The sequence below is a fragment of the Meleagris gallopavo genome, chromosome 5 (genome assembly GCF_905368555.1).
Source record: "Meleagris gallopavo chromosome 5, MGAL_WU_HG_1.1, whole genome shotgun sequence".
NCBI classification, from domain to species: Eukaryota; Metazoa; Chordata; class Aves; order Galliformes; family Phasianidae; genus Meleagris; species Meleagris gallopavo.
The window spans coordinates 22,949,035-22,974,079 of NC_139408.1; the positions used below are offsets into that span (position 1 = coordinate 22,949,035).

At 45.3% G+C, this 25,045-nt stretch overlaps 2 protein-coding genes across 6 annotated transcripts in view; both read left to right on the top strand.

Moving 5' to 3' along the window:
* The window catches only part of LRP4 (LDL receptor related protein 4), a 79,675-nt gene extending 63,479 nt beyond the window's left edge, over window positions 1–16,196 (top strand). Inside the window, exons 19-38 of the mRNA XM_085224710.1 lie at window positions 96–201; window positions 1,114–1,315; window positions 1,632–1,821; window positions 2,067–2,198; window positions 2,859–2,999; window positions 3,711–3,797; window positions 3,999–4,170; window positions 4,254–4,416; window positions 4,658–4,883; window positions 6,139–6,442; window positions 6,772–6,990; window positions 7,300–7,434; window positions 7,604–7,712; window positions 8,067–8,211; window positions 8,706–8,819; window positions 9,130–9,247; window positions 9,717–9,784; window positions 10,393–10,480; window positions 11,005–11,146; window positions 12,931–16,196. Coding sequence (XP_085080836.1) covers window positions 96–201; window positions 1,114–1,315; window positions 1,632–1,821; window positions 2,067–2,198; window positions 2,859–2,999; window positions 3,711–3,797; window positions 3,999–4,170; window positions 4,254–4,416; window positions 4,658–4,883; window positions 6,139–6,442; window positions 6,772–6,990; window positions 7,300–7,434; window positions 7,604–7,712; window positions 8,067–8,211; window positions 8,706–8,819; window positions 9,130–9,247; window positions 9,717–9,784; window positions 10,393–10,480; window positions 11,005–11,146; window positions 12,931–13,266 — 3,197 coding nt within the window. The 3' untranslated portion in view covers window positions 13,267–16,196. The remainder of the gene's footprint in view (window positions 1–95; window positions 202–1,113; window positions 1,316–1,631; window positions 1,822–2,066; window positions 2,199–2,858; window positions 3,000–3,710; window positions 3,798–3,998; window positions 4,171–4,253; window positions 4,417–4,657; window positions 4,884–6,138; window positions 6,443–6,771; window positions 6,991–7,299; window positions 7,435–7,603; window positions 7,713–8,066; window positions 8,212–8,705; window positions 8,820–9,129; window positions 9,248–9,716; window positions 9,785–10,392; window positions 10,481–11,004; window positions 11,147–12,930) is intronic.
* Window positions 16,197–17,077: 881 nt separating this feature from the next.
* Window positions 17,078–25,045, top strand: part of CKAP5 (cytoskeleton associated protein 5) — a 47,375-nt gene continuing 39,407 nt past the window's right edge. For 3 of the 5 annotated variants that reach the window (XM_085224705.1, XM_085224708.1, XM_085224709.1), the window contains exon 1: window positions 17,078–17,200. The gene's annotated coding sequence lies outside the window, so the exon portion shown is untranslated. Of the gene's footprint in view, window positions 17,292–20,499; window positions 20,634–25,045 lie in introns of those variants that run through there. The other 2 variants (XM_085224706.1, XM_085224707.1) reach the window with 2 other exon arrangements.

The window sequence follows — 25,045 nt, forward strand, 5'->3', positions numbered from 1 at the left end:
GGGGGATGGAGAAGAAAGCATTGCTTTATGGATAGTGTTTACCTTATCTATTGTTATTTCAGAGGTGTTGCCTATTTCTTTCTCTCAATTTGTAGGAACAGATCGAATAGAGGTCTCCAACACAGATGGGACCATGAGGACTGTTCTGATCTGGGAGAACCTAGACAGACCTAGAGATATCGTAGTGGACCCTGTTGGAGGGTGAGAGATTCTTTTTTCTGGGGTGACAGGGAAATTCTTTTCTGTCTTAAGACGTTAAAGTGTTTTGATTTAATGCAATTATCTCTCTGACACCTTTGTTCTACATTCTGCTGAAGTCTGAAATTAGAGACCTGATTTTGGATGTTAGTGGAACAAGATAAGCTGGAGTAACTGCGTTTCATGCTGCGAGAGCAGTCAGATATTTTTATTTGTTTATCCTTGGTATCTAACAACTAAAGATCTGGTACAGAAAATGTTGTGAATTAGGCAAACAAGATGTTTCCATTTAATCGTTTCACGTCTATGTTGAATTTATACTCAAGTACTCTGTTTATTAACCACGGTTGAAACAGAAGGATCTCCGCAGGTGTAAATTAGGGCTGATCTTAAGCACAATGTGACAGTAGTGACTCATTTGCTTCAAAGCATTGTGTCAGTGGGAGTACTGAATGATCAAATGCACCACGGAAAGCAACACTTGGTAGGTTAACAGAAACAAATGGTTTCAATAAAAGATTTTGCTTCTTACAAGAGTGTGGAGCTGGGAACTGCATGGATAGAAATAAGTGTGCCATAGTTTCCTTGAGTGGATTACTGAAACACCAGTGCAGCAACAGTACAAAGGGCTAATGGTGAAGACTGGTAAATAATTGGTTAGTTATTAGATCTGTAACTTTATCCTCCATGTTTTAATAAGGCCAGCGCATGGGCTGTGGAAGGGATATCAGTTTGAGTATAATTTCAGGCATAATACAAAAACCCAAGGCTGAACATGAGTATGATGTTAGTCTCATGCTGGTTTTTGCTAGCTGCTGAAGGCACCAGGCTCTTACTTCTCACTAAAGTCAGTGTCCAACTGTAATGGCAGTTACAGACTTCACGTATTCACTTCTATCTTGGCCTTGTGTTCAGATTCATGTACTGGACTGACTGGGGAGCCAACCCAAAAATTGAGCGCGCTGGTATGGATGCTTCAAATCGCTTGGTGATCATTTCCTCCAACTTGACGTGGCCTAATGGCTTGGCCATTGACTATGAGTCACAGCGCTTGTACTGGGCAGATGCGGGCATGAAGACCATTGAATATGCCAGTCTGGATGGTAGCAACAGGAAGGTACGGAAAACATCTTTCAGGAGGGAGTCTGGGAGCGTGAGTCCTAGAGCACAGAGTGCTGATGGCCCCTGCCTCTCTTTCCAGTTGAAAGTGAAATCTTCCAAATCAAGACATGCTGAACTGCTTTCACCAGGAGAGAAGTTCCCTTTCAGTTGTAACCTATGTTTGAGGGAATCTCTGTTTGAGGGCTCATGTTGCCCCATCACTGCTTGTGCTGTGTCTGTACATTTTGATGTTGAGAAGGGGCAAGGGAAGCCTCTTTTCCTTAGCGACATTTAGTAATGTTTTTTGGGGGGATTGGGGGTGATCTGACTAGGTGCTGATTGGGAGCAATCTGCCTCACCCGTTTGGACTTACTCTTTATGGCGAGAGAATCTACTGGACAGACTGGCAGGCCAAAAGCATCCAGAGCGCAGATAGAAGGACTGGGCAGGCACGGGAAACGCTGCAGGACAATCTGGAGAATCTTATGGATATTCATGTTTTCCACCGGCATAGGCCACCAGGTACAGAACTCACCCCAAGCTACACTGAGCTTAGAGTTTATTCAGTCTGTAGTATATGTCACTGCCTCCTGAAAGGAGCTGAGCTGTCTGTCAGCCCTCAATGCCTTAAGTCATGGAATATGAGAGCATGAGAATAACTTGCAGCTTGGTATTTAAGAACATTTTAGAATGCATTTCTGTAGCTGATAGATCCCTTTCTTCTGCCCATCCTGCTGCTGTATGGGTTCCTGTTATCTTTCCTATAGTACATACACCGTGTGAAGTTAATAATGGAGGCTGCAGTCACCTGTGCCTTCTGGCACCTCTTCCAAAAGGTTATAGCTGTACCTGTCCTACTGGGATCAACCTACAGTCTGATGGCAAGACGTGTTCCACTGGTGAGTCCATTCTGTAAGATTTTCATTGGGGGTGGATCACAACTACATTCTGGTCCCTTCCCTGTTAGAGAACAAAATTTGCTTTTATGCGCTTACCTGCTTTACCTGCTTGAAAAGCCAATCTTGATGTCTGTACTTTCAGTGTGACAGAGAAATACTATAAAGAAACAATTTGATAACTGTATTGTTGCAGAAGAAATTGTTCTTGAAATTGCATTTGGCAGCTAAACCAGATGTCACATTTTGCCCATATTTTTGCTCTAATCTTGAAGTGGATTCCTTAGTTATCAGGTGCTATATTCTTTAGTAGTTCTGTACATCTTCCTCTTGACCCTTATTTTGAGGATTGCAAAAAACTCCTGATTTCAGGCCATGGTACATCCATTCACACTCCTTAATAGGAAAACTGATTCCTAATTCCTGTTCCCACTCTTTACCAGAATCAACTCTTCCATGAGTACACTCATTTTCAACTTGGAAATGAAGAAGCATTTCATGTCACTCAGTATAGCTCTTGTGCCCAGACTCCCATAGGCAGAGATCTGTGACTTCCCCTTTTCCACTTAGATGGATGTCAGCTCCAGAATGCTCAACAAATTATATCTGAAACTGCATGATTTTTTTTCTCACTGAAAGCAGTTTATTTTCAACTCTCTGCAGGAATGACCAGCTTTCTGATCTTTGCCAGAAGGACTGACATACGGATGGTCTCTCTGGATATTCCCTACTTTGCGGATGTCGTTGTTTCAGTCAATGTCACCATGAAAAACACCATTGCAATTGGAGTGGATCCTCATGAAGGTCTGAACTTCATAGTGTATCCAACTGCCTGTTTGAAAGGCAATAAGTGACTTCAGTATCTGAGTAGATACTCAGATACTCAGACTTCAGTGTCTGAGTAGAGATCAGGGTGCAAATTTTACTGTAGATTGTGAACTTGAATAGACTTTTTTTTCTATTATGTGGTGAAAATGTTCCTTTCTTGATGGGGATGTTCTTATATGAGGACAACCCCAACTGAATGGAAAAAGTTGTGTGCTGTATTGACTGGGATCCCTGTGCATTTTGGATTTAAGAATGCTTTCCACCAACCAAAGCCTGCTACTGCAGTAGAGCTGAGACAGTGGCTGTTGGTTTATACTAGAATCTGATGCTGCGTTGATGTAAACCTGTTGTATAGTAAGATCTGATTGCTCTCCTCTGGGACATTCTGAGAAATAAAATGTGAAACTCTTCTACTAGCTTAAAAAGTATTATATGTACCTTCTGTAAAGCTCATCTTATTAGAATAGCAGAAATCTATTCTAATAGCCTGCATGTACACACCTTTTGGGGATGACTGGAACATGATAATTTGTACTCTTCTATCACTCTAGTGATAGAACAGCCTTGTGCTGCTGTTATTTCTCTGTAGTCACGTCTGTCTCAAATTGCCTAGCTGGTAGTCAGACACCTGGGTCTGAACTGCTAAGGATTTTAGTCATTTATTTAGGTTTCTCTTCTTCAACCCAGGAAAGGTTTACTGGTCAGACAGCACACTGCGAAAAATAAGCCGGGCTGCCCTTGATGGCTCCAAATTTGAGGACATCATCACCACAGGTAAGAGTGATTTTTGTCCTCTTGCCTCTGTGCAGGGTGAAAAGAGAGATGAGATTCTCTGGTGGAGTAATCTCTTTAAGTTTTTGGTGGAAGGGGGGCAAAGCCTAAAGCATCTTGATGAGGAGCACAAAGGCAATATCGGAAGTTCCTGACTAAGCCGAGAGAATGAGAAGTGATTGATACACCTTTGTGTTTTCTCAGGTCTCTTGACTACAGATGGGCTGGCTGTGGATGCTATTGGCAGGAAGATATATTGGACAGATACAGGAACAAATCGTATTGAAGTGGGCAATCTTGATGGCTCTATGAGGAAAGTCTTGGTCTGGCAGAATCTGGACAGCCCACGGGCAATAGCCTTATACCATGAGATGGGGTTAGTGTTGTCAGGAGGATTATCTAGGGATTGGAACACAACTTCTTACCTCTATTTCCATAACGCTTGCTGCTTTTCCCTAGCTATATGTACTGGACAGACTGGGGTGAGAATGCCAAGCTGGAACGCTCTGGGATGGATGGCTCAGGACGTGTGGTTTTGATCAGCAACAACCTGGGCTGGCCCAACGGACTGGCAGTGGATAAGGCTGGATCCCAGCTGCTCTGGGCTGACGCACACACTGAGGTCTGATTCTGTTCTTAGGCATTGTTTGTCATTGGATTTGTGGCAGCCTGGAGGCTGTTTTGAAACCCTTGAGCAAGCTGTGGAAAGAACAAGGAGAATATAAGCTTTTTTGAGTGCTTGGGCTCTGGGAGGGTGGAGAGGAATATCATCACTAATTCAGGCTCTGGTTGCCACTTGTTGTAGTCATTGTTAGTCATCAGTGTTTTGAGTGTGGGGCTGATGTACTTGCTTCTTTCTTCAGCGTATTGAGGCTGCAGATCTCAATGGTGCTAACCGCCGCACCCTGCTGTCCCCAGTGCAACACCCCTATGGCCTCACTTTGCTGGACTCTTACATCTATTGGACCGACTGGCAAACTCGCAGCATTCACAGAGCTGACAAGGACAGTGGTGCCAATGTCATCCTGGTGAGGGCAAACCTGCCTGGCCTCATGGACATTCAAGCTGTTGATAGGGCACGGCCCCTCGGTGAGTAGGCTGTTCCCAAATGAGTAGTGTATGACTGTGGTGACAGTAGCCCTTGAAATCTGTCACTGGAAGGAGTCCTTTGAGGAAGCATGAGTGATAAAAGTAGAGCACCAGAATCAGTTTTTCTTTTCTTCTTCTCTCTTGTGTAACTATTTTTAAACTTTTTCCTGTTTATCCAGCTCCATACATCTGTTGTTTATTTCTTACTGCACTCCTTTCTTCTCCTTCATTCCATTTCCTACGCTGGATTGTACAGACAGTCTCATTCTCACACACATCAGGGCCTTTTTTAAGAGGATTGAATGAGTCATGCCATGTTGCATTTCACCTGAGTCTACTGGGAATGGACTCTCTCTTTTTTAACTCCAAAAGATGCTCGTTCCTCTTAAGCTCGTTGTTGAAACCTTAGTTCTAATAATTTTTTTGCCCAGCCGTTGCAGGCTTCATCTTCTTTGTTCTACAAAATCAATGCTGCTTTAGCTGATATTAATATATCATACTTTCAAACTATTCTGTGCTAGAGCCAGATTCCTTATGTTATTCTTTGGGGATCCTATACAATCTCATCTTACCTCCTTGTTCTTGAGTCTGAGTTGTTGCTTTATTTCAGTGGAATTTCCCCAGTGCGTACTTCTACAGAAAACTCCGTACTGCTTCTGCTGTAGCTGCTAACAGTAGAACATTGCTCTTGACATATAACTTTACAGTATAACTTCAAGCTATTAGAAACTCCAGCCATCATATATCCTTGTTATGTTTCCCCCACTCTGCTCCTTTTGGGCTTCTCCTCCTGTTCCCTGCACCTTCTGTACTTATCCACTCCAAACAAATATGTGCTGGTTTTTCAATTTAAAAAAACAACAGCAAAACCCTAAGACATGACCCTAATATGTCAAACACTTGCAACAGGCTTCTCTGATGCCTTTGTTTATTTGTCGCTGTGTGTAGCTAACTTGAAACAGAAGCTTCTTTGTCAGTCTGGCCTCTGGTGCATTGTCGTGCTGCTTCTTCACAGGGTGGGATCTTTCAGTCAGCATTATTTCTTTGCAGCTATGATAAAGATCAGCTGCAATTCTGTGAATCTATCAGCATTTGGCCAGTTCTTTTTCCAAGAGAAAATTATGAAGAGCTGTAGATTCTCAGAGAGGCTGAACTCAATTGCTAGCAGGTTATGCATGTATGTAGCCTTTAAAATTAAGCTTTGGTCTCTTGGAAACACATTGATCCTAAAGCTGTGCTTTCCCTAATTCCTAAGGCTTTAATAAATGTGGAGTTCGTAACGGTGGCTGCTCCCACCTTTGCTTGCCTCACCCCACTGGATTCTCCTGTGCCTGCCCCACTGGCATCCAGCTGAAACGAGATGAGCAGACATGTGACTCTTCTCCAGAGACCTACCTGCTTTTCTCTAGCCGTGCTTCCATTCGTCGTATCTCACTGGATACCAGTGACCACACAGATGTGCACATCCCTGTCCCTGAGCTGAACAATGTCATTTCTCTGGACTATGACAGTGTGGATGGCAAGATTTACTACACAGATGTTTTTCTTGATGTCATCAGGTGAGTGCCAATGATCTACTTGGCCGTTGCCCAGGTCACTAGCTATGTGTGCTAGCTGTGCCACAGCAAGCTGTGGAGTGCCATTAAGTTGAGGGGACCATGAGATGTCAATATACCACTGCTCAAACCTAGTCTGTGGCACACAACATCATATGTATTGTTGAACTAAATGCTGAAGGTGTATTTAACCTCCTGGAGATTATGGGGAAAAAGATATTTGGGAAGTAGCAGTATGTACCCCCCTGTGGTTAGGGGGAGTTCCTTGTGTGATCGCCATCAGGAACTAACCATTCCTCACTATCATCCACTTGTCTTTTATTTCCATCCAGGCGGTCTGATCTGAATGGCAGCAACATGGAAACTGTTATTGGTCAGGGCCTGAAGACTACAGATGGTCTGGCAGTGGACTGGGTTGCTAGGAACCTCTACTGGACAGACACAGGACGCAATACTGTTGAAGTAGCTAGACTGGATGGGAGCTCCAGGAAAGTGCTGATCAACAACAGTCTGGATGAGCCCCGAGCCATTGCTGTCTTTCCCAAGAAGGGGTAGGTATGGGGTATTGGTGGGACAGGGAAGAATGGCTGTACGGAGGCAGATTGGAGGGGAAGGATGTGAGTGGAAAAACAGATGTGCTGTCTGCATCTGTAGGCACCAGCCAGGGTCTGACTGAGCAACAGAGGAAATTGAACAGACAGTAGATTTTAAGATTGGACAGATAGTTGGGAGTCACAACCTAGAGAGCACGTGAGCTTTTTTTGAAACTGGAGAATGTGGCAATTTAATTGGTAAATAAAATTTTCAGTAGATTGAGCGAAATGTTCTTTTCTTGTTGCATTTGCTTTTTATCTCATTAGGTACCTCTTCTGGACAGATTGGGGTCATGTTGCTAAAATTGAACGGGCAAACTTGGATGGCTCTGAACGTAAAATCCTGATCAACACTGACCTAGGATGGCCAAATGGCTTGACCTTGGATTACGACACCAGGAGGTCAGTGAAATAATTTGCTTTACCTGTATAGAATTAAGAGACATAATGAATTTTCTTTAGCTTTCCTAACTTGGTTTTGTGAAGTAATTTGTTCCGTCCAATCAATCTTGGCTAGAAAATGACTAGAAAGTAAAAAAGTGGAAGCTCACCTCTTGCCCTGTTCCTCCAGGATATACTGGGTGGATGCGCATCTTGATCGCATAGAGAGTTGTGATCTCAATGGGAAGCTACGGCAAGTGCTGGTCAGCCAGGTGTCACATCCCTTTGCTCTGACTCAGGTAAAAAGATTTCCTCCCCATGCTGCTACCATTCTCTCTGCTGTGTTGATGAGTTTGGACAGTAGTGGAGTGTGGGGACAAGCAATTGTTGTAGTCTGTGGTAAACAGAGACAGCTGAGGGGCTAATAGCTACTCTTCTGTGGAGTTAACAGGAGAAGGTATGAAAATGTATGAAAATATGTAGAGTGTAGATAGTTGTCATCTTTATGAGAAGGGGTTGAGAAGGTCTTTCTTTGGGCCTTGGGCCTTGGGATATGTTTTTGATGGGTATTCTGTGTCTGTGTGGCTAAACATCCTAATGGTTCTGATCATTTTTTTTCTTTTTTTTTCCCTCCATGCTATCTCCCTGAGTAGCAGGATAGATGGATATATTGGACCGACTGGCAAACCAAGTCTATACAGAGAGTGGACAAATACTCTGGGCGGAACAAAGAGACAGTCCTGGCCAATGTTGAGGGGTTGATGGATATCATTGTGGTTTCCCCTCAAAGACAGACAGGTAAATAGGAGGGCCTTCATTTGGGCAAATGATAAATGGATGCAAAAGGAAAATTTAGAACCACTGTGCTATTGTAGATGTCAAGTGAAGTTGGTGTCTTTCCTTGGATGTAAACTGTTAATGTATCTTCTCTGGGCATGTTCTTTATAACCATGACATTTCAGCCAAGTATGTCTTGACTGTATTCTCTTACAGCTTTGATCAGCAAACATCACTTTCTGTATTATTCATCTGACACTGTGTTAAAGACAGAATAACATAAGCTTGTTTTTAACTGTGGTGACTGAACTGCTCTCTATTAATTTCCAGTGCCTTCCTATCAAGATTGTCTCGCTATTATCACAGCTTTCTTAGCAATCAGATGTAGGGCATGTACCAGAGGATAGTAATTTGCTGCATTTCTAGGAAGTGTCTGCCTGAGCAGGAAAAAAGTTGCTGCTCAGAGCTCCTACCTAGATAGCTGCAAGAAATTTTAAATTTTTTCTTCCTTCCAGGTACTAATGCTTGTGGAGTGAACAATGGAGGCTGCACTCACCTCTGCTTTGCCAGAGCTTCTGACTTTGTCTGTGCATGCCCAGATGAACCAGATGGGCGACCCTGTTCTACTGGTGAGTTTTGTGAGCATCACTTGAGTACTAGCCATTGCCACTATTTATGCATCAATCATTCATCTATGGCAACCAGCATCTGAAGTTCTCCACTAGAAGAACTTGTGCAAGCCTTATTCTTAAAGTAAGACTGCTGTGAGCAGCAGAGCTTTCTTCTGTCCTTTTCACTGACGAGCTGGGTTTGCAATGGGAAAGCTGCTGATACAAGTTCTTATGCTTCACATTTCAGAATCTCTCTATAGCTCACCAGACTTGTTCACCTATTCCACAAAGTTGGGGTCCTGTTTATTTTTTCTCTGTGTTGTCTTAGTTCCTGGTGTGGTGCCCTTTGGTCCTGAGATCACCAGTGAGAGAAGTCAGACACCACCTGGCAGAATAGGTACCTCAACAACCAAGCCTCTTACATCTCTGGAAGAAGAGGAAGGGAAGTAAGTACTCTTGTTCTCTTGGAATTGGGGTGTGAAAGTTATTATTTGTTTAAGTTCAAGCCCTCTCTAGCTGTCCCTACCCAAAAGAGGTTATTCCAGCTCCAGACCAGACACAATGAAGTGTTAGAATCCTCCTGAGTCCATGCCATTCGTTTGATTTATTTATCAACTCCTAGGTTCTAAAATTAGAGGAAACAGCAGTCTGTTGCGTTTTTTTCTGCAAATTCCCTACAGCTTGCAAATTCGTACTGCCTAGAGGAAAAAAAAAAGTATACTGGAGAAGAAAAAGGAAGGCTTTTGTTGTTGAATTGGAAGTGTAAGGAATTTCAGTGCTAGCCTGACCCATTCTGTCTTTTGATACCTTTGGTACTACTTTCAGAATACTCCAGGAGTTGGACTCAAAGATCCTCATGAGTCCCTACCAACTTTGGTTATTCTGTGATTCTAATTGTGTCCTTTTGTCATTTAGCTGCTCTGACAAAGATGCTAGGCGAGGCTTGTGTACTCATGCCAATGAGGCAGTGTTGGCAACAATGGGTGAGTTCCTTGTCTTTACCCATCTACACCAGTATTCTTCCAGATATGTCCAGAGCATTCTAGTCCATAGCGTTTGAAACGAAAACTTCTGAAAATCAAACTTGAGTTTCTCCAATGCCTTCTGTGCAAAGTGTATCTGAAAATGAACATCAGTCATAAACATTCACTAGCCTATATGGCAGCTTTTCACACTGAAGTATCATTTGAAATAATACTGTTTTCTGTTTTGATCCCCTACGTCGTCCACTGGGCTCTCACTACAAATGCTACCCCAACTCACCATCCTCTTTGTGTTTATCTGAGGGTGGTAGTTAGGATAATGGTTTCCCACTGCAGGAGTAACCTATCAGCTAGGAAGTCCAACTCATCTTTATTCAACAGCTTTACTAATATCTTGATGCTCCTGGTTTGCTGGGACCTGGGTGGGAAGAAGGGCTTTGTTCTTATCACACCAAACAAAACCTTTGCTAAAGCTCAGCATGCTGACGTTTTGCTTCACATACTTCCATATGGTTTTTATAATTCTACATGAGGTGTTACACTGATGTCAGTGTTATCCAGTGGAAGTTAAGAAGAATGTATAACATACCATTGCTGTTTGCTTTCAGGTGAGGGACTGCATGTTAGCTACATCATTGGAGGCCTTCTCAGTATCTTGTTCATTTTGCTGCTTATTGCTTCTTTAATCATATATAGGTGAGTGATATTTTTCCCTCTCTTGGACCATAGTAAAATCTAGCCTTTTAGGAGCAGAAAGCTACTAAAGAGCACTTTGTCTTTCCCTATTGGCATTTACAATCCATCTGTTCTCATTTGGAAGTGTTGATACTTGATGAATTGATTAGCACGGTTTGCTTCCTGTCCCTTTGAAATGTTGGACATGCCCCTACCATGTATTTTTGAAGCCTTATTAGCTACATTTTCTGCAGAGAGCTTAGGTGTAAGGAAAGGGATGTGTGATAATTCATATCTCAGTACATGTGTGAACTCACGTGTTCTCTGCCAGGTAGCCGCTCCAGTTATTGTCAGTATAACTTTTGTGGTTACATGGCAGTGCCTCGCTGCATTGATAGGTAGTGAGTATACTGGTAGTTAAAGGGCATAGTAAAACCAGCAGTCTGTCTTTGCACGGCAGTGAAGATTGCTGGAGCTTTCCACTCAGGAACTTCAGATCCTGGCAGTAGGGCTCTGCTTTTTTTCTAACACCTCTTTTCCTCCAGGCATAATAAATCCAAGTTCACGGACCCTGGCCTCGGAAACCTAACCTACAGTAATCCCTCGTATCGGACATCTACCCAGGAGGTGAAGATTGAAACAATTCCCAAGCCAACAATGTACAACCAATTATGCTATAAAAAGGAGGTAAGAGCTGCTACTAAGGACATGAGAACCCAATTCAAGCTGCTGTTAAGTATTATAGGCCTTCATATGTGAAAATGTTGCAGCTTGTTAGCATATACCCTTTGGAACATGGGAGAACAGCTTCAGTGAATTGCTCAGTTAGTCTTTTTTTGCATCAACCAGCAGTATTTCTTCTCCAGAGCTGCAGTGACCGGTCTTTAGTTCTGTGCTTCTTCCCCACTTCCACGATGTCTTGTACTTCAGTAGCCAGCACTCAATGCGAATGAAGTACAGGCATCAAAGGGAATTGTCTTCCCTGGACACAGTCCCAGTTGGTGACTCCCCAAAGCTACCTTAGCGCAACAATCAGGAGGGGAGCCAGGCAGTCAGAAAGAATTTGTTAATAAGAATGTGACTCCTGGCTATATGCTGCATGGAAGGGGTGGGACAGGAAAAGAAATGGAGCCCTTAATAAATAAGACACATGACAGGCTCTGCAGAAGTCCACCTCATGTGTGTGGCATGATGGAGAGGGTTTAATACATTGTCTTGCAGCACTTAGTTTCTCCTCTTTTATCTCCTCAGAAGCTTTCCTATCACTCAGATAGTTTTTCATCTTCCCTCTTCTGATTTCCATCCACATCCTCATGTCAGGTATCACTATTCTATGTATGTGTTTGATCCTGCCTCCCTCACTCAATCTCTGCTGTGTAGTTGTCCCATACTAATTACTCTTTCATGTTTTTCCATCAGCTTTTATGTCCCTAGGTTAGCTTTACAGTCTGCCAAGAAAGCTGAGGTCATTTTCTATGGTCTTGGCTTTGGCTACGTAGAATGTGAGATCTGAAAAAGATAATTTCTGTACAAGTATTTATGACAGCCTGTTAGATTACTTAACTCCTCAAGCAGGGATTGAGGCAAGGCTTATACAGAGGAGAGTTTTTCCTCGCTTTTTTTCAGACGTAGTATCCAATAGATTTCCCAAACTTTCCTGCAATTTTAGCCTTGTCTATAAAGGGTAGGTAACACAGGATGATTTTTCTGGGAATCTAAATCCTTTCCATGATTCTTTTTAATTCTGTTGCTCTTAGATACACCCAGATGTGTTCTCCCTTCACTTTCTTCCCTGAGTTTATATCAGATGTTTTAATGCTCCTATATGTCAGTGATCCAAATAAGGTAGATTTCATTACTTGAATCTCAGTGGGGTCCTGTTAGCCACTGATGATTTCCGTTGCTTCCCTATAATCTTCTTCCCCTGTATCACGGTGGGACTTAAACTCAACAGTGCTATTCCAACTGTGCTTTACTGAGAGGTGAATGTAGAATGACTCAGACAAAGGTATTGCAGACAAATCCATTCCCTAACCCTACCTACTTTTACCATGAAGTCTTCTAGCTGTTCCTGCTTTGCATGGTTTGTTTGGTTTGTTTGTTTGTCGGTTTGGTTTTTTTGTGTGGTTTTTTTTTTTGCTTTTATTTATTTATTTTGGTTGGGGTTTTTTTGCTTGTTTTTGTTCTTGCTCCCTGCTGCAGTCAGGTGTTGTATATAGCTGAATTAGGAGAGACAGCTCATGCTCACTTCCATTCCACAATTCAGAGGTTCCTGGAGTTTGGAATGAGAGCTCTTGCAGGGAGGTGAAACTTAGAGCAAGTTCTGCCATTGTGACAGCCAGAGCCAGTGGCTGTTTTCATGGAGGTCTAGCCTTTTGTCTGCTTCACTGTCTTTGTTCCAGCTCTGCTTTGCTCTTTACCTTATTTTTCCATGGATGTATTATTTTTTCATTCATCTGTCTGCTCCTTAGACTGGGCCTGATCACAGCTACACCAAGGAGAAGATAAAGATTGTGGAGGGAATATGCCTTTTATCCAGTGATGATTCAGAGTGGGATGACCTTAAGCAAATTCGGAGCTCTCGAGGAGGGATCCTCCGGGACCATGTTTGCATGAAGACAGACACAGTCTCTATCCAGGCTAGTTCTGGTTCACTGGATGACACTGAAACTGAGCAGCTGCTACAGGAAGAACAGTCTGAGTGCAGCAGTGTTAACACAGCAGCGGCCACTCCTGAACGGCGTGGCTCACTCCCAGACACAGGCTGGAAACACCAACGCAAACCCTCCACGGAGAGCGAGGTCTAAAGTACATGTTGCTTTAGAAATGCTTGAACCCTCCCTAGCCTCTGTTCTGCACAAAAGAAGACAGGACTCTGCCTGGCAAGCAAGGAAGGGCCCAGAGACTAGCCCCTCTTGTGAGGGGCCCAGAGACTGTGACTGCCTTTTAGCAAGGAGCTTGGCCAAGTGTGCTGTTGTGGTTGAAGAGGGAGCATGGGTGGGTTGGATGGAACCCCGAGACCCTGTCGGCTCATTTTCACTGTGTCTGTGGTTTATTTATATGTTCTCTTTTCTTGGAAGCTGCCGTTTTAACTTTTGCAGTGACTCCTCTGGCCTGAATCTGGTCCAGATGCTGAGTTCTCTGGCAACCTGCAAGTCCTATGCTGTCCAGCTCACAGTCAATGCCCATGAAGAGAGCACAGCTGCCATGATGCTAGCTCCTGGTCACAGAAGTTCCCCTAGTCATTCCATCAGTAGCAGCATTCCTAAAGGCTTTGTGCTGTGGGGGCTGTGCTTGGAGAGATGTCTTGGAATATGTGGGATGCACTCTGGGGCTCAAGGGGACAGTGGCACAGCATCAGGGCATAAAGACAGTAACCACAGTTGTTGCAACGACCCACTTCATGGAAGCATCACTGCTTACGTTCCCATCTGCTAGTAAAAACTTTAAGGAATTCTCAGATTGGAGCACAGTGTCTGTTGCTGGCAGTGGGCACTGCTCCTATTCTCCCCTTTCTCACTGAAAAATGTTTCTACTCCAGAAAATAAGTCAGCAAGTGGCCCTTTCAGGACTGCTTCCAGTGGGTGCAGGAGTCAAGAGTGCTGTACTTGAGGAAAGAACATTCTTAAATTCTAGAGAGTTAATGGGAGGAAATGAATCTCAGCCAGATCTAAATTTTACTCTTACCTTTTTTTTTTTTTTTTTTTAATTTGCTAAATCTCCATTGGTCCCAGTTCTGCAAGATCCCAGTTCTCTTGGCCTTTATGACTTTTTTTTTTTTTTCCCCATAATGAGAAGAAAAAAGATGATTCCTAGGATGAGTTTCCCTCAGGGGAATCCTCAGTGCTGACAGTCAGGAGCTGCTTTATTACAAGGCTGAGCCCATTTGACCTAGAATAGGAGACAATAGTCACAGAGCTGCAAGGGCTATTTTAAAATAGTTGTTTATCAGAGAGAATGACACTTTCAGTAAGCTCTAGTGTTAGTACTAAATAGCTCTCCTTGCAAAGACATTTTTTCCCATCAGCTGTGCAAGCCTCAGTTATTCTCTGGCCTCCGAAGCCTTTATCCTCTAGAGGGCAAAGGTAACGCTATGTTTGCAGTTGTACCCCAGCAGCAGCTGGAGCTTGCTCAAGGCCTAGTGCCACTTTTTCATACTCCCGTGGCTTCCTATTATCTATTTCTTCAGGTGGGAAAAAAGAGAAAATCTCTGGACACTCCTTCAAAACTGAGATTTCTATCAACCCCTCAAGTCACGTGGATGCTATCATGGTAAAATACTAAGTGTTAAGGCAGATATTTGGAAGCAGAACTTTCCAGTGAGGAATCTCCCACAGCAGACTGTGACTTCTTTGTCTCCTAGGAAGAAGCCAAGTACATTCCCACCCATGATGGAAGGAGAGCAAAGCACGCAGTAGGAGTACAGGAGAGGATGCATCTCCTGTGCAGTATTTTTCCAGCTATTAAAAAAAGGAAAATCAATCCTATTCAACTTCAATCTTGTTCATATACTAACAGTCCTGCGGCTCCTGAAAACATGATGGTTGTCAGCAGGTTGGCTGTACTTTTTACACCAGAGGTAGCTTTGCAGCAGGTAAAGGTTGCAATTTTAACCTGGCTGGGTGGCATAAACTCTGTTCATAACTGCACCATTGGGCTGACTGGTGTATATTCCTGTGGAAACTGAACTGGAGCTAAGGCTTGGAAAATTCTGTGTTAACGTGGAACTCTTCCCTACTCCCAGAGGGGTTTTGTTTTTTAAATTAGATTTTTTATTTAATTATTTATTTGATTGACTCCAGCCTGGGAAACATTGTTTTTGTTGGGCAGGGGCACTTCTGGATTGAGATGTGGACTCGACTGGGAGCTGAGAAAGGATTACATATCACTGACACACACCTGGCCTGTCTGGGCTGCCGCACACAGGGGCATCAAAGGCTCAAGCGTAGGCAAGCAAATTGGTTTGAAGAGAAGCCATGTACAGGGGAGAGGCATTAGAAGTGAGATGTGTGGGTGGATGGAGGAACAGTTATTTTTTGTTTGTTTCTTCCTCCTCCCCTCCAAATACCTTTTGTGCACCAAACTCTTGAGGTGGGAGGGGGGTGGAGGAAAACATCTGCCTGTTCCTGTCTCTCAAGGTTCAGACAGCTGAAATAGTTGCTATCTGAGTTACAAGAGCAGAATGGAAAGGAAAACCCAGTCAGTCCTTTCAACAGCTAATGGTGCTTGTGATCTCCACTGTCGTATATTCTCTGCTGCTGCTTAGGAGGGACGCTGCACACTCCAGTCCACCAACCATTCATAACTGCTCTCTGCTCTCTTCTGGAATCAAATATGGAAAAAAAAATGTCCCCCAGCCTCTCCTCTCCAAGCGAGGTGGGCAGAAATTAAGTTTCTTTATCCTAAAGTATGGAGAAAGTGCCAGTAAGATGCTGCCTGCTGGGGGATATACCACGTCTCCCCATTCTGCGGAGGAAAAGATCTTCATTGCACTTAGGCTGTTACGAATGTAAAAAGGCCGCTGGAGGACGATCTCTTGAGCACTGATTTACTATGTACAAAGCAAACCTCTCTCCTGTCTCTCCCAAGATAACGTCCGTGATTTCCCTGTGTTCCTGTGTAATGGTTTTAATTGTTACTCACTGGAGACATCAGAATTTCTGGAGTTATTTAACCACTGAGTTCAGTATTTTAGGGGTTGATGATAATTTAATATAAATTTAGCTTTTCTTAACCACTCTGCCTGGCTTTTGGTTGTGAATCGTGCATGGTATTCGGACTCCCCTCTGAAAAAGGAGCTCCCAGCTCTGTTTACACAGATCCCCAACTGTATTTCATTTGGGAGGAACGAGAAGGTACAAATGGATGTGGGTTGTCCTTCTAACTGGACTGTAGCACACACTTCTGCCATTAAGGCCTCAAAGCAAGGGCCAGACAGCTATGCTCACTTGCACATTCCCACATGCTCTCACTCTGCTCCAACCTGCTATTTTTGTTAGCATTTTAACATGGCAGCAGCCTAGGAGCATAACCCTCTGTTTTGAAAGGAATTTAAGAGCACAGTGCTCTCCAGCACTGCACGCCACAGGAATCTGTGCTTGTTTTGTGCCTCTGCCAACTAGAAAATGTGGTTCTAAAGAAGAGATGATTTTCATCTCTTAGAATTTTTGTTCAAGAACACAGAAGGCTGAACAACAACTGAAATGCTCGGAAGTAACCATTCTGCAGTACTACTGCTCACCCGCTGCTCCCTTCTGCCCAGCTCTGCTGCAAATAAGTACCAACACGATTTCAAATGCTTTAGTTTTATTGCTGCCCATCCTTACCCACAGATGACACACAGTGTAGAAGCGGCACAAGGGGCCACGCCTCCCGCAGGCCGCTTCCAGCCGCGCTCCTTTACCTTAGACTCACCGTGTCTACCTCACCCCGAGGCCGCCTGAGGGGAGCAGCTACTCCCCCAACCTCGGCAAGGAGCGGACTCGTCGGCCCCGTGCCCCCGGCAGCGGGTCCGACCTGCTCCTGGCAGTGCGCCGTCCTGAGCCGGCCCGGCAGTGCGCGGAGCACGCATCGCTGCTGTCCGATTCAAACGGACCAATCAAGCGCGCTCTTGCGGGAGGGGGCGGGGCTGTAGGCGGCCAATGGGCGGCGAGGACACTGGGAGGTGCGGGCGGTGTTAGCGATTTCAAACCGCGCTGAGCAGCGGCCGGACACTCGCCGCGCCCGACCTGCCGGGCCCAGGTGAGATCCGCCCCCTGTTTGGCTTCTGCCGTGGGGGCCGTTTCCTTTCCTGTATCGCCCGCCGCGCTTCGCCGGACCCGCGGGCCGCTGGGTAGGCCTCCGTTCTCTGTTGGGCCTGGGCTCCCGACCCCGTGAGGGGGCTAGGGCGGAGGTGTGGTCTGTGGTGGCCTCCCGTGGGAGCGGGCCGGGGGCATGGGGGATTCATCCGAGCCGCTTTCGTAACCACAGGGAAGGTGATGGTTAACGGAGGAGGCCGCGGCCTGGGCTGTGGGGCTGTGAGGGGCGCCGGGGCGGCCGGGAGTTGCCGGGCTGGGCCGGCCCGGCCTGCCCCTGGACTCGGTAAAGGAGGCTGTACGTGGAAGTGGTTTTGTCTGCATAACAGCCTGGGGTAACGTTCCCTCAGGTGAGGGTGGTCTTAAAGCAAAAGCCATCAAGGTATCTGCGTTTCTGAAGCCCTGGCACTGGGCTCAGGTGTTGGTCTGGGATCCCTTGTGTCCCTCGTCTGAAGGTGCTTCCTGCTGAGCCTCTTGTAGCGCTCTCAAAGGGGGGCTGGCAGGAGTAGGGGTCCCCACCATTCTTCTGTGTTGTTGGATTCTGACTCAGAGTCTTGTGATCCGTCTCCAGGTAGGAGCTTTCAGGGCTGTGTAGGGGGTTTTTCTCCTGAATTTGGAACTTTATCAGTGAGTGACCCATGGTGTTGAGTAGCAGGTGCTGGGGAATAGGAATTCTGTACAGCACAAGCTGATCCTATCTCTGCTAGTTAAAAAAACAGTGGAAGCTGCACATACCCCTAAACTCATGTGCTGTAACTTTCTATCCGGGTTTTTCTTCAATCTAGGTTTTTCTTCAGTATGTATCAGCTATGGAATTATCCAAGGGTTTCTTTTTTTTTTTTTTAATTTTTTTTTTCTGATTCTTATTTTGGGTGTTTTACGGTACTGCTTTCTGCAGACAAGAACAGTATGTGTGAATATCCAGGTGCTGGGCTGCCAGCTATGGAGGAAAGCATGGCTACAGACTTGCAGTGAATGTATCTGTCAGGTTGAAATTGTGAAGCTATGTGTTCTCAGGTGCTGATAGAGGCTCGAATGTTGAAGTATTACAAAAGGCTACTAACTGTTGAAACTCCCCAGTAGTATTAAGTCAGAAAGAAGAATGAGTGTGCACAAACTGCCGTTATAACTCTGATGCTTTTGCTCTCTAATACTGGATCAGTTGATTGTACGAAGTTAGAATTTAGTTTGACTGTCTCTTTCCCCAAGTTTGGCCTATCTTTCAACTGCTAGTTTTATAGCTTTCCCCCATTTAAAACTTGTAGATGCTCTTTTTTTTGCCCCCTTTAAATGGTTGCAGTAGAGTTACAGCTTTAAGCTACAGAGAGAAATTGTTATATGAAAGTGGTCTCAACAAAAATGGACTGATTCTAAATGAATCACTGCAGATGTATTTATTGAAGGTAATCCTAAAGAGTACAAAATTGGGACTATTAACCAGGGGACTAGCTGTGGAAAAGATTACTTGTGATACCTGTACAGAAATAATTGAAAACTTGATTTGAGAGGCACAAAGAATTAGTTAATCACACTGCTGGGCTTCCCATTTGCTGGTCTTAATGTTAAAAAAAAAAAAAAAAAACCACACAACTGCATGGTAATGGATTGTTACTCCTGGTTCTCATACACATGTGATTTGAATCTGTGGGCCTGTATCCATGCTGACTCTTGGCCTCTCCCTCATACAGGCCTGTTATGTGATCTGGGCCTGTATTCCTAAATGCTGTGCTGTGCCACTGCAGCTGAGAATCTCCTACTGATGTCTGAGCTGTAAGGTCTTGTTCCCCTTTGGCAGTTCCAAAACCTGGTTTCTAGCATATGTTAAGATTTGTTTTTCTCTCGTGTGTCTCTTTGGGTGATAAATTTACAGCTGAAATTTATTTGGCGTGTTGTGAGCTTTTTCAGTTAATCTTTTTATTTCTTTTCCTTTGCTATTCTGAGTAATTACCTGCCAACTGCAAGACTGCTGTTCACCCCTCTGATAGGTCACTTATGTACATCTCAGTGCACACAAATAGAAAATTGATCTCAATGGTTTGTGGAGGAGAGGTAAGTGTCCCCAGATGTGAAGTACTTGATTTGAAGATTGTAGTGTGTAGGATATATGACTTGAAGAACACTTGTGAGGTGTAAATACTTGCAAACTTTGTAATCGGGGATTTTCAGATCGATTCCCTCTTCTTCTCCCTTGCATCTCTCCTCTGTTCCATTGTTCTAGCTAGGCATCTTTTTTTGCCTTTTTAAAAGAAACATATAAAAATGAAATGTCTTATGGATGACTTAGCAGTGTAGTGTGAATGGCTTGTGAATTCCATGCTGGAGCAGGCTGGGATGAGGGCCACGTGCTCCTGCACAGAATGGCCGACCGCAGGCTGTGTGGCTCATAGAGCTGGTGCTGCCATAGGCTGCTCCTGTGTCCTTCTTGTCGCATTGCCATTGTGAAGAGTAACGTAGGAAAACCCGGTACCCTGGTGCTTAAGTGAAACATTGCCTGGCGCTAAGCAGCACGGTGGGCCTTCTTGAAACGAAGAGCCTCCTGAACTGACCAAATGTGTGTTGTTTGAGGCCGTCTCTATGACAGCTCGGTTGCTGTGGACGTCGGAGGTTGGAAAGCAGAAGCGGTGGCGTGTGTTCATTCCTCTGTTGTAGGGCTGAGGCTGAGATGAATGAAAAAGGAACTTAAATTCTTCGGCGGGGCGCGGAGCAGCTGCTGCTGCGGCTGTTCTTCATCTAGCTAAGATGAGGTCTGAAGGAGCACAGCCTCGCGTCGCGCATCTGACTCCCTGGGGAGGAAGCTGTCGGCACAGGGTTTCCACCATGGCAGCTCCTCCTCGGTTGCTATTGTCGCTAGAAAAGGCATCTCCGAACGTCAGGTGACGGCTGGAGCGAGCCGATGAATCAGCTCTGCTGGGGCGCCGTCATCGCACGGCTGGCGTGCGGCACGAAGCGCGGCGGTGCCGCGGGGCGGCTCGCCGTTCGGAAGGCACGGCGCTTCTTGGCGGCCTCGTTCCTCCCGTCAGGCCGGCGGCCCGAGGGACCGCCCCGCGAGGGACACCCGGGCCGCGCCCGCCCCGTGCCCGCCCGTTTCGGCGTCGACCTCGTTTCCGCCGGCGCGGGTGCCGAAGGCGATGACTCGCGAGGGCGGCGGGCCCCGCGACCCGGGCCGTTGACCGCCGCCGGCCCCGGGGAGCGTCCGGGGAAAGGGGGGTCGCGGAGGCGCCGGCCGCCCCGGCGCTGCCCTGCCCGCCTTTGTCTGGCCCCGGCGCGGCCCGGCTCCCCGCCCAGGTACGGCCGCGGCGCCCCCGGCCCCGCCCGCCGGCGGGGAGGCGCTTCCGCCGGGCCGGCCCCTCCGCCCGCCGCCGAGCCGAGCCGGCTGTCAGGTGAGCGGCGCGCGCTGAGCGGTGAGGCGCGGCGGCGGCGGCGGTGTAAACAATGCCGGGCCTGCGGGGCGGCCCGCCGCCCGACGGGAGGGGCCGGGGGCGGGGAGGGAGGGAGGCGGCGGGGCCCCGGGGGCCGTGCGGGGGCGGCGGGGCTTCCTTCTGGAAGGTGCTGTGGGTGCGGGGAGGCCGCGGCGGCCGAAGGAGCTCCCGGTGCTTCCCGTGGGGGCCGTCCTCGTCGGCGGCGCCGGCCCTCCTTTTAAGGAACGTCCTGCCGGCCTTTGCGCGTCTGAGCTCGGGCAGTTCCTTCAGGGAGGGGCGGCGTGCAGGCGTGCAGCGAGTGGGCGCTGTCCTGCTGCCGTCCCCCTGCCCTGCCGATTACCCCGGGGCGCACGGATGTGCCCTGCGCTGCCCTTTTCTACCCACTCCTCTACACCGTAAGATTGGCTTTGCTCCACGCTTACCCGTGCGATAAGAAATCGCTCCTAGGCAGAAGCAGGAGGCTGGTTTTGACATTAAGATGTTGCTGAACGTTGAGGCAGGCGAGAGAGAATGCAGTGGTGAGGTGCTGGAACAGGCTGCCCAGAGAGGTTGTGGATGCCCCGTCACTGGAGGTGTTCAAGGCCAGGTTGGATGGGGCCCTCGGCAGCCTGGTCTAGTACTGAATGTGGAGGTTAGTGGCCCTGCATGTGGCAGGCGGTTGGAGATTCATGATCCTTGAGGTCCCTTCCAACCGTGGCCATTCTGTGATTGCTGCTGAAACCAAGAGAAGCTACCTCATGAAGTACCCCGCAGCCTGCACGCAATTCCTTTTTGCCTTTTGTTTCTTGCATTTCTCATTATTCTGAGGCCCTATGTCATCAAGAGCCCTGTGTGTTTCGCATCTTGAGATTGAAATTGCCCCCTTCTAAAATCATAGGAATTTCATGCTGTCTCAGCATCAAACAGCTCTCTGAGTGATGGTGTGTGCGCATTAGTTTTTGAGCTGCTTGTTGCTGCATCTGTCATCAAAAGATAGGTGGACTAAAGCTGCTAGGTGTGCTGGCGGCTCTTTTGACTCCTGCTTTTACCTCTTTCACTGTAGGAGTTTTAGCTGGACCTCAGTCTTCCTATGTGGAATTTGCTGAAGTGGGTTACTGCACTATTTATTTCACTGGTTGGTTAGGCCACACAATTCTTCCATTCACGTATTCATCTGAGTGTTGTTTAAAACAAAGAAACAAAGCCCCTATATTATGTTTACTTGAGTATTTTAAGCGTTTTTTCTGTGCTGCATAATGCTGTAGTTAATGAGCTTTAATTAATTTAAAGGTTTAATTGGCAAGTATTGTAAAACATGCTGGGCTAAACTTCTGAGACACTGAAACTTCATATGTTGAGAGGCAAAGAGAGAATATGACCCCAATCTGCCATTAAATAAAAATTCTTTCTGGTAGCAGAACCATGGACTATACTGGCACAGAAGTGTCTGCAGAGAACTGTTGTCTCAGTGGAAATGAAAATTGTGAAGGTGTATGTTAAAGTATGCACTCTAACAACATTTCAAACACAATTTTGCTTGCAAATGGACTGTCTTCAGTAAGTCCTTCAGAGCTTACTCTTTTGGGTAAACCTCCTGAGAAGGCTACTTTGGCATCAAGCCTTCTGATATTTTAAAAGCTATTCTTGCTTGGCAGTGATGCTTAATAGATGGAAGCGAGCAGGGTTAAGTGGGCAATTGGTATCAATAAACATCTGGTTTTTGTTTAGCACGAAATGGCTTCCTACTTTCTCTTCCCAGGAAAGAGAAGCTTCATGACAGTGCATACTGAATCCATAATAAACGTGCTTCAAAAAAAAAAAAGTTTCAGGATATTTATGTCAAGAGGCTTTTCTTTAATGATGCCCCTAAACTATAGAGCTGTAGGGTTGATGCTGTTCAGCCCTTCAGAATTTTAGCACAGAAAGCATTTATTTAGGAGCTGAGTAAGGAACTTTTCAGAGCAGTGTGTGGTTAATCCAAATATTCCCTTAACACCCCTTCCACACATTATCAATGCATTGATGGGTTTTTTTTTCCCCTCATAATTCAGTAACAAATTCTCACTTTACATTTGAACTTGTTGTGTTACGCTGTCCTGTAAGTATTTTTCTGCTCTTGCATTGTCTCCCTTTGAAAGATATCCTATTCTCTCCTTGATGGCCTTCACTTTCTTACTGCTCCATTGCATGAGTTTGCTGTGCCAAGAACTGTCAGGGAGGATTTGTTGTTCATCTCCATTGCAGATTGCTCAGCTGACTTGCTTTTGTAAATGTTTCATTGGCCGCCTTAACAACAAGCCTCTCTCACAAAACTGATTTTGGTGCTTCGGTTGCTTCAGAGGTCCCGTTCTCTGGATGCTACCAAAATGAGTGCTGTCACTGAAAGACTTATTAATCTTTTTGTTCCGAGTCTGCAAAATTAGTTGTGCTGACAAGTCAGCTATCTAGGTCAAACACTTCATTGCTGCAGACTCACTAGTTGCAACGCAGTTTGGCTGCGTTATTGCGGTGTGAGGCTACTTTCTATTTGGGTGTTGAAAAGTAACGAGAGGAGTTGTACGTAACTCTGCAGGGAAACTTTTAAAGAAAGACTTTTGTCAAATGTGGGATATTCTTTGAACATTCAGAATGCAGTAACTTAATTGAAGGGAGAAACAACGGTGTGTTATTGTGCTGAAGGCACGATGCAGGCAGCACAGGAATTCGGGATTAGGGCAGTTGTGAACAGTGATAAGATGGGGAGAATAAATATTTAACAGGAGCTCCCCCCAAACTGTTGAGCCCAAAGGGATTTGTATGTTGTCAGAGAGGACGTATAATTTTATCCCTATTTTTAGGCGCAAGATTCAGTGCGGAAGGCAACTGAACCCATTTTATAATTGAAGTAATGATTGTAGCTTTTGCAACTAAAAATAGTAGGGAAACTGACTTGACCAGGACTGAAAAAAAAAAAAAAAAAAGTGAGAGTATGATACTGTTTTGCCCTCCCTGTTCCCCCATGTAAGAGTGTCTCATGATGTTGGGAAGGAAAATCCAGGATCCTTTTCTTCTACTTTCTGTGATGTGGCAGTAGGATATGCAAGTCAGAGGTCACACTTCGGGGCAGTGAACCGTTGTCTGTATGTAAACATAAAAATACTTGGAAATCTGTGATGCTTCTGACGTTAGTGCTTGAACTGATTTTAGGGTTGTAAAAAAGGTAGTAGGTATCCTGCAATAAGATTTCCTTGGCAGAGTGGATTTTTGGAGCAAAGGAAATGCTCTTTTTTTACTGCTTATACTGTTTTATTCCTTTTCCTATTTTATCTGTGGTAGTTCTTTTCCTTCTGTTGGTTCCTCACGCTTTCCTTAAGAGAAGGAAAAAGCAGGGAGCAGCTTGTACATTGCCTCTGAATTTGTGGTTAGGTTTGTAAACTACTTCTTACTAAGTAAGATCACTATTCTCATCATGGACTGGTGTGAGTTTGGGGGAAAGCATTGTGCCTGTTTGTGACTTGCTTTGCATTGGTGAGGTCATCTGGTGATTTCTGTACTGGTATGTTAAGTTCTGTACTGCTACATTAATTATTCCTAACACAAATGCAACTTATGTTACACAAGACGCAGCTTTGTGAGTCTTCCTTAGCTGCAGAGCTAACTTGATTGATAAAGTCTGTTGGAGCTGCATTCATATGAGGGTATTCCTGCATTCTTGACTAGGTGAGCTATTAAAAGAGCTTTTAACATGAATGCAGCTTCATTTTTTGCTTGTGTACTGTTGCTAGCCTGGTTTCCCTATTGAGTTAGCTATTTGTGGCTGACAGATAGCTTTGCAGGGCTTGCCTGTATTAACTTAGACTGATGAAATTATATTCCAAATCTAGGATTTATTTATCTGCAGGGAACTTCTGTGTGTACTTGAAATATGAAACACTTTTATCTAGAAAGTGTACCATTTTACTGGCATAGGCTGAATTTACATTACAAATGTTATGTTAGCACTGTGTATTTATACACCTTCAGGGATAAATTATTGGATGGTGATGACCACTAGCTCTTGAAATCTATCTCTTTGTGTATGTGTTTGAAATGGTATGCTGGAATGCGTTACTTCTTACTTACCTGGGTTGATTTAATTTGCTTCTGCAGTGTTGTGAGCTGTCTCAGTGCTGCTGACACTTGCATGTCTAAGATGGTCATTGAACCTGAGGTTTCATCTCTCATGCCCTAGTGGTCAGTGTTACTATTTTAATGAAGAGAGAGGGATAAAACACTTCTACGACTTGAACAAGTAATAGCTGAGTCTACATGCAGTAAGAAACTGGTCTCTGGATGAGAGCAATTGCCACTACTGGCTATTGTTACAATTAGGGCATAAAGTGGCTAGCTAGCAAAAATGGATTTTGTTAGTCTCA